The 12,833-nt window shown below is 42.1% G+C and overlaps 1 protein-coding gene across 5 annotated transcripts in view; it reads right to left on the minus strand.

Moving 5' to 3' along the window:
• The window catches only part of magi2a (membrane associated guanylate kinase, WW and PDZ domain containing 2a), a 385,047-nt gene that overhangs the window by 84,445 nt on the left and 287,769 nt on the right, over window positions 1–12,833 (minus strand). For all 5 annotated transcript variants that reach the window (XM_050036738.1, XM_050036737.1, XM_050036735.1 and 2 more), the window contains exons 7-8: window positions 3,613–3,670; window positions 2,163–2,284 (exon numbers count right to left, since the gene is read on the minus strand). In XM_050036738.1, the coding sequence (XP_049892695.1) occupies window positions 2,163–2,284; window positions 3,613–3,670 (180 nt within the window). The remainder of the gene's footprint in view (window positions 1–2,162; window positions 2,285–3,612; window positions 3,671–12,833) is intronic.

Here is a 12,833-nt window from a genome sequence, read left to right on the forward strand (position 1 = left end):
CACATGTTCACTATTTATACAACCAACACGTGTTATTAGTCCCACCTGAGCGCTGGAGTCCCTCAAACTCACGCTTAAGAGTGAACTGATTGTTGTATGTTGCTTTAAGTAGATTTAGAAATAACAGTCCTGTTCCTAAAAATCAAGTTCTTGGTGGTAGCCCTCTTTGCATGTTGCTATGGTGATCCAACATGTGTGCGCCAAGTTTCTCGTGAAGTTGAGGAAGTAAATTTGGGAGAAGCTTCTTTCATATTGTGTGTACTGTCATGATTTAAAACCCTGAAATATTCTGGTGTACAGTTCGATGTGTTTAAGTTTGCTGTACATTGTCTCACAAGCTGTAGACCAGTGATACTCAACTTAAGGCCTGAAAGCCAAATCTGGCCCGTGATAGGGTGCCAGGTGGCCCGCCGACCATTTTCTAATTCACAGTGAAAATAAAATTCTTCACTCCAAGGGACACTCTGATGCTGGGTTCACACTGCACAACATTTATGTCTGTTCTGACGGTGACTGTCTCAAATTAAGCGATTATGGGGTCATAAAATGGTCCATGACCAATCATGCCTGGTTGTCTTTCACGACGTGTGTGATGTCATCAGGTTATTCTTGTCCTATTTTTATCATTATCACTATTATTTCAGTCACTGTGTCTGTTCATGTGCCAGCCGAAATGTTATCGTAGTAACGTTAAAAGCGCCAGCAGATGGCAGAAGCTAGATTTGAAGTACCGCATGAAAACTGCGCAAGTCACTGAATCCTCCACAACAAGTTCCTACAAATGTTTCACAATAAAAGCCTGTTAGTAAAATGAAGGCATTCTCTCAGCCGAGGTTATAAGGGGCTACAGGAAGTGTTGAGTTTGAAATGACGGCGCGATGCACTAACTTTATCAAGGCAACGGGAGCGGATAAAAAGTAAAAATACAAAGATACAGAGGGATTAATAAATAACGGCCCGTTTATAATATAGTCTGTTTCAAATGATGCTGGTAGCCTCTGCAGTTGTGGTGCGTAAAAGCAACTATTTTTTGATTTTCTTACTTTATGTCTGTCTCCATTATCAAGAAGTAACATTGTTTGCTAGCTTGATGCTAATGGCAGTACTCAGGGGGTTGATAAAGTGCCTCTGCTGTTCCACGCCATAATTTTTTCCTTTTTACTCTGTTGTAGTAACATCTGGAGGTCATTTTAGAAATCCTGGGATGCTGTTGCCTTACAGTTGTCTACGGCAACACATCGTTCTGCGTTCCTATTGGTCAAAGTGGCCGCTGTGATGGGAGCAGTCGTGAGCGACAAAAAGAAACTCAATCATGCTAAACTTTCTGTCAGAATGTCGAGAGGTGTCCAAGACATGGCGTCGGTTGTCATCTAGTATGACACACTACACGAGACTAAACTATGGATTGTTGTCGTCTACAATCCGAGCCGACACTGTACGACGCTGTGTCAAGCTAAAATCAGGCTGATATCGTGTAGTGTGAACCCAGCATAAGCCCCACGTCCTTGAATAGATAAAATATAGGCCTATATTAATGAAGGTTCATTAGTACGGTTTTGTATTTCTCTGTAATGTAGCACAGTGTTAACAATGTTACTGATACTATTCTTTCTCACACCTTCAACTCAAACCATTGTGTTGCCCCGCCCAAAATATATCACTTAATAATTACATTAATATCGTAAGCGTGCGGGAAACTAGTTGACTAATGGCCCTAAATGACGACTGTTGGTCGACTAGGAAAATTCTGTGTCGGGGGCCGTAAGTAGAAGTACATAAGTAGGTATTCAATGAGGTAGAATAGTAAGATAAGTCAAAATGTTCATATCTAAACATCATAATAAATCTATAGCTGTTTGGAGCCCAGGTGTGTTGCTCAGGACCCACACCACAGGCCAAGCACTCGGCCCCCATTATAAGCAGCCACTGCACTGGTGAATATAAGCCTCAAATGATTTTAACATCAACTACAGATATCAAATGTTTCTTCATTTTCAAATAGACTTGGTTGTAATACCACAAAAGGTGCAATACATCCATATTATTGAATAGAGCACTTAGCTATATTGACTTAGATATCATATACAGACACATGAGTATGACTATAGTACCCAATAACTGGGAATTAATGGTCGTTAGTTATAAAAGCGTGGTGGTCTTACCTCTGTAGATGGTGGGAAGGGGCAGTGAGGACAGACCCTGGCTTTGCATCTGCTGCTGCTGCTGGAGTCTCCTTTTAGCCTCCAGGACTGGGTTCTCAAACTGGGTCCTTCTATTTATATGGCTACGATGATAGAAAAAAAAGAAACAGAAGAGATTTCAGATTTCACACCACGCTGCTGCTGCACTTAACTTCCCCCCTCTCGGCAAAGATCACATCTTAAAAAACCCTGGCACTACAGCAGCCATTGCTGTGATGATTAATTACTGTAAATGGCCGGTCCCTCAGATTATGTAACGGAGCCGCAGAATGGCTTTGCTGAGTTTAAAGAAAAAAGAACAAATGCCTGATTCTGGGCTTTTTCTTCCCCGACTGTTCAGCCCATCTCTTATGAGCTGAATTATGTGAATCAGTGACTGGGAGGAAACCTACACATGAAACAGTGATTTCCTCCAACGTCCCACGTCGTTCTTAATTTAGTTTGCAAGGGGGGGAAGATAGTCAGCGACTACAAATACTGTAATTTGCCAGTGTGAAATAATTAGTCATCATTAGATACTTCCCTCACTATTTGAGGCTGCATTGTGCTCTTTCTCCCTCACACACACACACACACAAACACACACACCATCTTTCTCGCCTTATCTTTTAATGAACACCCCAGTATCACCGTGCTAATTACNTAGTCATCATTAGATACTTCCCTCACTATTTGAGGCTGCATTGTGCTCTTTCTCCCTCTCACACACACACACACACACACACACACACACACAGACCATCTTTCTCGCCTTATCTTTTAATGAACACCCCAGTATCACCGTGCTAATTACAAAACAGCTTGATTATACTTTAACATAGTTACATAATTTCAAGGTCTGGCAACTTCTTTCATGATATTTACATGACGACAAAGCGAGACAATAAGAAGATCTCGACAGGGGACCGCCGTGCACGAGGCGGTGTGTAGTCAAAGTGTCATTCTGGAGCTTTTCTTAAGCAAAGTCGAGCCAAATGACTCCCCCTGCCTGTCTAAAAATAGAGCCTCGTCCCTGCGCCCCAGAGTAGAGAGCATCCAGCCAAAGAAATGACACCTCTGAACAGGGAGGGGACATGCAGTTCAATAGAGAGGACATGCCACTGCAGCTAAGAGGACACGCGTACATGTTTAAAGAGAGCCACTGATCTCTGCTTGGGGGCTAATCTACACATATAGATGCAGCCGAGTGTTTCAGACGGAGAGATGACACAGAAATATGGATAAGCACACACAGACAAATAAACTTCCCCCTGCAAACAAACAGTGAGCCGTCAGGAGCCAGACAAAGGGAGCGACTGCTTCCTGGCTGCAGCGCCAGTCTGCTCCTAATAAATATGATTAATACAGCACCACCGGGCGACGCCGAAAATCAAAAGCAAGCCATTACATATTAAAGATGTACCCGACTTACTCGACATAGTAGCTGCCGTAAATGGGGTCATCGATTTTCTCCCAGCCGTACGGAAGCTCTGTAAGAAACACAAACAAAACAGCAGTGAGACAACAATAATGAAGGACCTGTTTATTCAATGAACTCGCAACAGAATATTGATTTTGCATGAAAACATCTTTGTGGGCAGAATTAGTTTACAGCATCATTTTACTGTCGGTAATTACCAGGAATGTGATGGCGTGATAATATGTTAACTGGAGGGATTGCTGTTCTTTCCCAGCAGGCCATATGTTCAGCCTTGTGAATATTTGAAAATCTTTTATAAAAATTGGATGGCGACAAGACACGAGATAAAAACACTGAGGGAAAAAAAACAAAACTGTGTTTTCTCAACAACATGTCAGATTGATTGATTTAAAGAGGCTACTGGCTCTTTTAAAGCCGCGCATCAAATGCATCCCTCTCCAAGAAAAAGTTGCAAAATAACACCAAATATTGATAGATCTAGTGGCTGGATTTTAAATCAGTGAAATATTTATGCCCTGCATCTTTTCCATGTTGTAAATATTGTGTTTTGATGTGAGAACGATGCATAGATTAACAGTTTGAAACTAGAAGCGAGCACAAACCCTGAGGGTGTTGAACCCTCGCAGTATCAACTGGTACAAGCTTCTGCTGGTGTTAAACAGTTTGACTCCGAGTGTTACAGGCTAAACAACGCAATTACTGACAAACAGCACGACAGGCAGGCTGACAAATGACAGACAGATCAAACACCACAAGTGCTGTGAGAAGAATTTGAATGACACGTATCAAAGTATGAATGTCGATGCTCAAATTTTGGATTCAGCATTTTTGAAAAAGGAGAAATCATGGCATGAAACAATAAGAATCCATTGTCGCCTCAAAGGAAGATGTGACAATGGGGCAACAATGTGACCTGAGGTGGGGTTTGCATGTTCTCCCTGTGTCAGCGTGGGTTTTCTCTGGGTACTCCAGCTTCCTCCCACAGTCCAAAGACATGCAGGTTAATTGGTGATTCTAAATTGTCCGTAGGTGTGAATGTGAGTGTGAATGGTTGTCTGTCTCTATGTGTCAGCCCTGTGATAGTCTGGTGACCTGTCCAGGAAGTAAGTTAATTTAAAATTTAACATTCATTCTACCTTAATTTTTCATTGTTTCAACACAGATCACCCAAGAAATGGTTAATTTAAACTTATGGTACAGCAAAGCCCCCTCCCCTTCTCTGTCAGATTACTCTCACGTAATCAGTGCAATCTCGTTGATTATGTCTGGAAAATGAGTTGTAGACGTGACGGTAAATTAATTTAATGAAAATAAAATTATACTTTAATGTCAGATTGTAATACTGTTAAAAATATAAATACATATAGTTGTTTCGAAAACTTGGGGGCAATTTTGGCCCCCGGAACATGGCTTTTGGGGGCATTCTTGGATAAATTGCGGGCCAAATGGCCCGTGGCCCTTGCTAATTTCTGACACTGGTCTGCGATAAAAATGGAGAAGAAGTCGATCATGTTAGTGCAGGGCTACCCACATCTGTCCCACAGACAAAAGGCCTATACACTTATCAACAGCTCCTGGAAGAAGATCAGCTCTGCACTCAGGATTTCAGGTAAATAGGCTATGACAGGTAGCAGGTAATATTTACTGAACAATAGTTTAGCCTGTTAGCATGCTAACATTTGCTAACTGGCACTGAACGCAAGAGTTGAAATAAAGCTGATGGGATTGTCATTAGTTTTGCAAGTATGTGTCAAGCAGCAATGTTCAGAGCTGAAAAATGAAGGCAACATGGAAGTGCCAAAAACTGCAGTTCCTCGAATGGCCACTTGAGGCTGGCTCTGAGAGCGAGTCAATCCCCATAGACCCCTATATTAAAAACTTTACAACAGAACTAAACATGTTTACAGCCTGGTTCTGGTATTTCTAGCTAATTCTAATATTGATGACAACTGTACAGGGAGGAATTTTTACATAAACCATAAACAAACTCACCCGTTTACATTTTAATGAGGCATACGCTATGCATAATTAAGGGCTGGGCCATTTTGAGTGGCAGGCTGTTTGTGAGGCGTCACTACAGTCTGTGAGTCAGATTCACCCCTCACTCCTCCACAGGTCCCACATCTCATCTAAATATGGTCACTTCTGGTCCCCAAAAAAAGCTATGTCCATTATTTTATACAGTCAATGGTATTTGGTCATAAACTGCAGCACTGAGCAAACTGAAATCTTGACATGATGATGCTGCTAGATAAAAGGTCATTAAAGTTATTAAAATGTATCCTCTAGAGACCCTGAATATCTGTAGCAAATATCACAGAGATCCATACAATAAGTGTTGAGGCATTTCACTCAGAACCACAAATGTCAATGGCTCCAAAGGAAAAGTCGAGGGATCGCCGAAGTCATTAAGACGCATCCTCTGGGAAACATGAATGTCAGTGCGAGATTTCATAGCAATCCATTTAATAGTGGTTGAGATATTCAGGTCTGGATCAAAGCGGTGGACGGACGGACTCTGCAAGCGTGGCTGAGAATACAACAGACAGCTTCAACTTTCCAAAGTGGCTTCTAACTTTTCAAAAAGAAAAAAAAAATACAGTATGGGTGCAAAGTCATAGATATTTGTGCTCTCTCAGCCTCTTTTTGTATGTGGACTGTACTGCAGAACATGCTGCCTTTGTTCTCACTGATCAAAGCTTCTCCTCAAACTCCTGACAGTCATCAGTCACGCTGGACAGGATTATCAAAGTTGCCCTCTGCTCTTTCCTTTTGCCCCTCGGCTCGCTGACAAAACACAGCTCTTCAAAACATGTCTAGAAGGAGCCCCCTGTTTGCTTTCCAGGATAGGAGCAATTAGCATTTAAAGCTTATTCCCAAATGGAGTGTTTCAGCATAATAGCATGATCATTCAGAAACCAAGTTTGGGTACATCGTGTTAGAAGCTCCTGCTGAAATAGCATCTAAGCTGAATCTAGCAACGGAGCTCGGGGACAGTGTGTTCCAGTGCATCTCAGCTAAGAATCAGACCGGCTTTGATTAGCGACAATACGAAGTTAATCAGGACGAGAGCGGAGATAACAGCAGAGAAAATGCTTCCTAATCAGAAAGGGAAGCAACCAGAGGGAGCGTTAAAGCACCTCGGGCTCCCAAGGTGCCCGCGGCTGGTCGAGGGCACGGCTCCAGCTTGGGAGAAACACACACAGACAACCTTACACAGAGGATATAATACACTGTATGGTCATTGCATACATTTATTATTACTGCTTGGCCTAGTTTACAGACTCAAGAGATAGCTGTGCATACTCCCACCCCTCCCAGTCGTCCCACGCAGCGCGGAATAATCAAAACAATGCTGGTGCAGTGTTCACGCACGTGCCATATGCCTCTCTGAACCACTGCCCCCATCCCCTCAAAACAAATTATTAAACTTTTAGTAGGACGGACTATTTTCTGCCTGCACACTCACTAAAATGCATACTTACCACACACACACACGCACACACACACACAGGGTCGTGAGTGATATAACTAAGTGCTGCGAGCAGGTTGACAGCCCACGGGAATACCTCCTGTGAACACTGCAACGTTCCTTAGCCCCATCTCCACTCATTAAATATGAAAGAGAGTGTTTCATGTTCTCACCTTTACTGGGCGCCACACACAAATGCACACACACATTATGTTACTTACTCCACACACACACACATACACTCTCTATCATTTTTCATATGCACACACACATAGACACACAAATGCAGGAGATCAAAGGGCTGTCGTGTATTTCGGCAGTCTTCTTATGAAAAGCTTTTCTATTAAAATGTCCACCGGAGGAGCTGCAGGAAGCCAGAAATGTCTCTGCTTTCAGAAGCAGAGAGGAGGGAACACACTCTGCAAACCAAGCTGCGCACAGATTTTTTGGAGGTGAAACTAAAAATGAGAAAACCCAAAATGGCAATAATGATTGCCTGATTGCTCGGGGGTTTTTGCCCACTTGGATTTCCTTTAAGTGACACCGCTGTGTTCCAAAACTCAGCATTAAAGGTACAGCTCAACATTTTGGGAAAAATTGTTTTTTGAGTTACATGAGAAGACTGATACTCGTGTCTATGTGTTATGTATGGAGCTTAAGCAGAGTCCAAACTCCTGCCTGAAGCACCAGCCCAACCATCCAAACATATGATCTTTAATTTCGTGACATGACCCGCCGAGACAAGATCCATGGCCACAAACCCTACAATAACCATGCACTGTTCAAACAATGCAGCGAGGCGGCATGTTTAAAGTAAGCCCTTTGGGACATTTCATACATGTGAAACTAAGAAATTACACTTTAAGACAAATGTAATTTAGGAAATATAATTCAAATACATATTTTTTGCTTATTCCCATCACACTGAGCAGCACATCTCCACAGTTATCATGCCTGTTAGTGATGCACATGATTAAAGCGGCTCTCATATTCCAGTTGGCATAGGAATAGAGCCAACACACAGAGTCAGTATTTAGAGGATTAAAACCTTAAAAAAAAAGCAATTAAATTGTTATTATTCTCATTTTATTTTCAAATATTTATCATCTAACACCTGCAGTCCAATCCAAATGTTCTTTTTTTCACCCAGAAAGACAATTAAGACAAAATACCACCCGCGAATCACTTTTTTGTGGGTCATCCAGTGATTAGCTTAGCTTAGCTTAGCGATAACACTAGCTACTATTACAGCTTGCTTGTCCTTCTCCAAACTTTCCTTAAAATGCCTACCTTCCCCTCTAAACAGGTTAATTAGTCAGAATTAGAGGTGTTGCGACTCTTTTTATTCAGTTTCGACAAAGCCAGGCCTGCTGTTCCCCCTTGCTTCCAATCTTTCTGTTAAGCTAGCTAGCTAATCGTCTCATGGCTCTAGCTACATACTCAAAGTTGCCCCCCTTTGTTGCTGTTGCTAGGTTGGACAAGTTTAAGAAACATGGGGAAGCCAGTTCTGTTTAGCCAGGTGCCACAATGTAGCCGCAAGAAGCCGACAGCAAGGACTACAGTATATAAGGACGGATATATTCACAATGGGATGCTAGATGTGGCTAGAGATAATAAAGGAACGCTAGCCTTACATGGCTAACAATACTTCATGTCTTCGTAAAAATATATCAGCGACCAACCTACAATATCTTTCCTTTTCAAAATCTCTTTAATGTTACCACAGAATAAGGAGGAGGCAAATCTGGCTTACGCTGGTGATCTGATATTAGTCTAGGGGTTAATTTATGCCTGCTGTTAGTAAGAGAGAGGGAGATGGATGGAGCTGTCTGTCTGTATTCTAAGTTCATTTTGTCCATATATGTGCCATGTTTTCTGAAAACATATGGATATGGATGAAACGTAGTAGTACCATTGGAGATCGTGGAGGCAATGTAGCGTAGTTCAAGCAAGACAATAAAGAAATTTAAATAATGGTGTAACAGAACGAATCGCTAATATAATGCAAAGAATTCTCCGTCCACATGTCACAATGTTTTTATTGTCCTCATGGACTGCCACCGTCTACAACGCTGCCTCCATTAAAAGGTACAACAGTCTACCTTCTCCACCATCACCTTGTTTGTTGTTGTGTAAAACTTTTGACTCTCTAGTGCTCTGTATCGCCGTCTATTGTATACATCTATGCCATCATAAAGGACGCATAGAAGTATGAGGGCAGTAACGTTTACAACATTTGAAACAGACGTATAAATGAGCCTGACCTCCTCTAGATGCTATATGTTACCCAACTAGTTCACTAGCTTTTCGCTAACATTAGCTAACTTAAGATGTGACTATATACGATGTAATGTGTGTCTGTGAAGATTGTGACAGTCCCCCAGACACATCTTTTAACCACCTTAAAAATTTGGTTTGCTTTTCAACATAGATTAGCCTAGCACATAGGAGAACGCTGACCTTGGTTCTGACAGGTACCAAGCTCCTTAACTGTTATTGGAGCACAGAGCAAAATTAGGTGGGTCTTAGGAAGGGTCAATAACAGGATGATACTATACGCTGAAACCAGGGCGTAAAATTAACACCCGCCAAGCGCCAGTGGCGGTTAAAAAATGAGTTTGGCATGTAAAACAAAAACACACACCCGCCAGTGGCCCATGGAAAATACTGAATTGCATGTGGGTTTTTTATGTGCTTCGACCATTTCTGCCAGCTGTGTCAGACCATTTTGACCCTCGCAGCTTATTGTACGTGTGCCGGGAACGCATGATGTCAGCTGCCGAAACCCTGGGCATTCTATGTTAACTTCTGAGCAAGATGTGGCGACACATTTCTGCCGTGAAGCCACCGCCAGAAGAGGAAAAACGAAGATGAACATGTTGGATTTGGAGAGGAAGAACAGACAGTTAAACGGAGTACAAATGTCGCACGGCATTTTATTGAAAAATGGAAACTAGACAACGCTGGCCAGCCGCGGTCATGGCTGACCTACGACTCCCACACCAACACGATGAGCTGCAGCCTTTGCCGCAAGCACGCCAAAGAACCACGGAGGACAGGGTTGGATTTTCCTAAAGTTGGATTTTCATACGAAAAACGTAAGGTAATTATTTTTAGTCAAACAAGGCACGATTTTTTTTATTTGGCTGGTGAAAAATATATTGGACCGGTACATTTTTGGAAGTCACTAGCCAGTGGCAGATTAGCTAACATTCCTCATCTTTAGCCACTTGGATATTCCAAACCAAACCAAGTCCTAGAAAAACCCTTCAGAGTACTGACCTGAGAATGGTGTGATGTGTTGGTTATGATTTTACCTTTATTTGTGAGAGACTGAATGTTTTCTTTCAATAGTTACATACTGTAGCCTTTAAAAGGCAGATATTAGAGTGATATTGATTCTTTCATCTAACTCTCAAAAAAGTCAATGAGTGCATTTCCCAAAATGTCGAACAAAAAGATTGGGAGCCACTGTTTTATTGCATGTCATCTCTTTCAGCTGTTGCTACTGAATAAAGGCAAATAAAGGCAGAAAGGATGCAGAGGAGAGTTTCATGTTTAAGGTCAAGCTTCCACCTGGACATACAATCATAGTCTTACCCATCATGTCTCCAGAATGGGTAACTTCACTGTCTGGAAACGTGATAAATGAGGTAAATACTACAGACAATCTATTCTTTTAACTTTGGGAATACAATGTTTTCTTTTATTTTTCTTCCATAATTATCTTTATTTGATTTCATGCTTTCCTCCGTGAGGTTTTACTTACAATCTCTTTCCAACCAAGGGGAATACAATGCTTTTATTGCCAACAGAAAAACCTTTAAAAAGAACAAGTAACACATTGATTCCCTCATAAATAAAAAGTTGAATGCATAAGAAATCAAACACACTCTTGCTTTGTTTCAGTGGCTGACTGGGGGCTGGGCTCTGAGGCTCAGGCCTAAATGCTTTCTTGAAAACCTTCAATCTTTCAGGTTTCTATGAGTGGCGGCAGCTGATGGGCGGGTTGGTGGGTTCTTGCCTCTAAATTTGGAGGTTTTTGCAGGTCTGTGAATGCAGCGCAGTCTGAACTGTTCTTTTCCTCCCCTCTGCAGCTTGTGGAGTTCTGAGTAGCGGAGTGGATAACTGATCAGTCGATCCGATCAGATCCATGGATGGAAAGAGCAGCTGTTTACGAGTGAAAGCAAACTTTAGACCCAGCACAATGATGCGATAGTGTGGAGCAATGAATGACCGGATTGTTTCTATACTCCATCTAATGAACAGTCCAACTCCAACAATAGAAAATCAAAACGTGGTGGCAGATGCTTTAATCAAGGCGGGCTGCCACGAATACATTAATGTGTGGGAAACCCTGTATTGTTGTCTACACCAAATTGCTACCCGACCTATATTGTGTAACTTAAAAACAGTTACATCAGACAATGTTTGCCTCTTTTTAGGTGGCAGAAGAGAAAAGTAGTTGTCCTCAATATTTGTAGTGTTGTGGTTTCAGACTGATGAAGACCGTAGAAGAACAATTAGAAACAAAACAGGATGTAGGCTGTACAGGATGATTCTTTTTTACTTGGCATTTACCATGTTTTTCTGAAATCATGAACAGGTTTTTAGGCATTCTGTTACCTCACATGGCTTGAAAGATAGTCCAACCGTTTAAGAACAACATTTGTCAAAGCACAATTGCAAAGAACTTAGGGGATATCACCATCTACATCCATAATACTATGAACAGTTTTGAGAATCCAGAGAAATTTCTGCAGTAAGGGGCGATGACAAATTCCAACACTGAATGTAGGTGACTGTCGACCCCTTAGGCCCTGATGACACAAAAATGTTTTAGCAGCTGGAGGTGCCTTTTTGCAATTGTATTCAATGAGTATGAAGCTTTTTGCTCGCATTTTCTGCGATCTGACGCGCCTCGCATTTCTTTGCTCTAGGCGCCCGGTGTTTTTGCTCTGAACTCCTCAAGTTGAAAAAACTTAAACACAGAGTGGAAAAGCACCTTTTTTTCCATTGTCCAATTGGATGCTTTGAGAGGCGGGCTTTCTGTGGTGGTCATGACAGCAAGTTTACAGTTGGTAAACAATGGAGGAGAAACTGGTGGTAGAGGTTGCTGGATACCCAGAGCTATACGGCCTGACGATAGACAGCAGGTTGTCAAACTGCCCCTGAGTCGTCCTTAAATATGCCTGGAAATGACCATCATCGAGGAGAAGCTCCTGGACCAACTGGTGGTACTCCCCTGTGATCCACCCTCTTTTTTTTAAGGGTCTCATGTACCCACACAGATCTCTGTTTCCCTGTGTCCAACAAACCCTCAACCAGAGCTACAGCAAGTACCCTCTGCCTCAACATTTTAGGAACTAGATACTGACTACTGTGAAACAACAACAAAAGAAGTGTAGGGACATGATGGGGGGGGGGTTGCCTGGCAACAATAAAAATACGTAGCAAGTGTTTGCTTTTTTTAATGGTGACATTCATTCAAGAAAAAAAAGGCAGTGTGGTGAGAGGAGGTCTGTGTGATGGGGTCCTTAGCTACCTTAAATGTGGAAAATAATCTCCCGGGTGGAACAGACGGACCCCTTTAGGTTTAGGGTAGGGGCCCCAAAACAAACCTCGCCCCTGCTTAGTTCAATACACTCTAAGATTTGGCTGCTCGAACCCTTACTTAGTCTGGTATGACAAGTAGCTCATAGTGGCTTGACATACTGCAGATATTGGCATGTGCTGGATG

The sequence above is a fragment of the Epinephelus moara genome, chromosome 23 (assembly GCF_006386435.1).
Source record: "Epinephelus moara isolate mb chromosome 23, YSFRI_EMoa_1.0, whole genome shotgun sequence".
Classification (NCBI taxonomy): Eukaryota; Metazoa; Chordata; class Actinopteri; order Perciformes; family Serranidae; genus Epinephelus; species Epinephelus moara.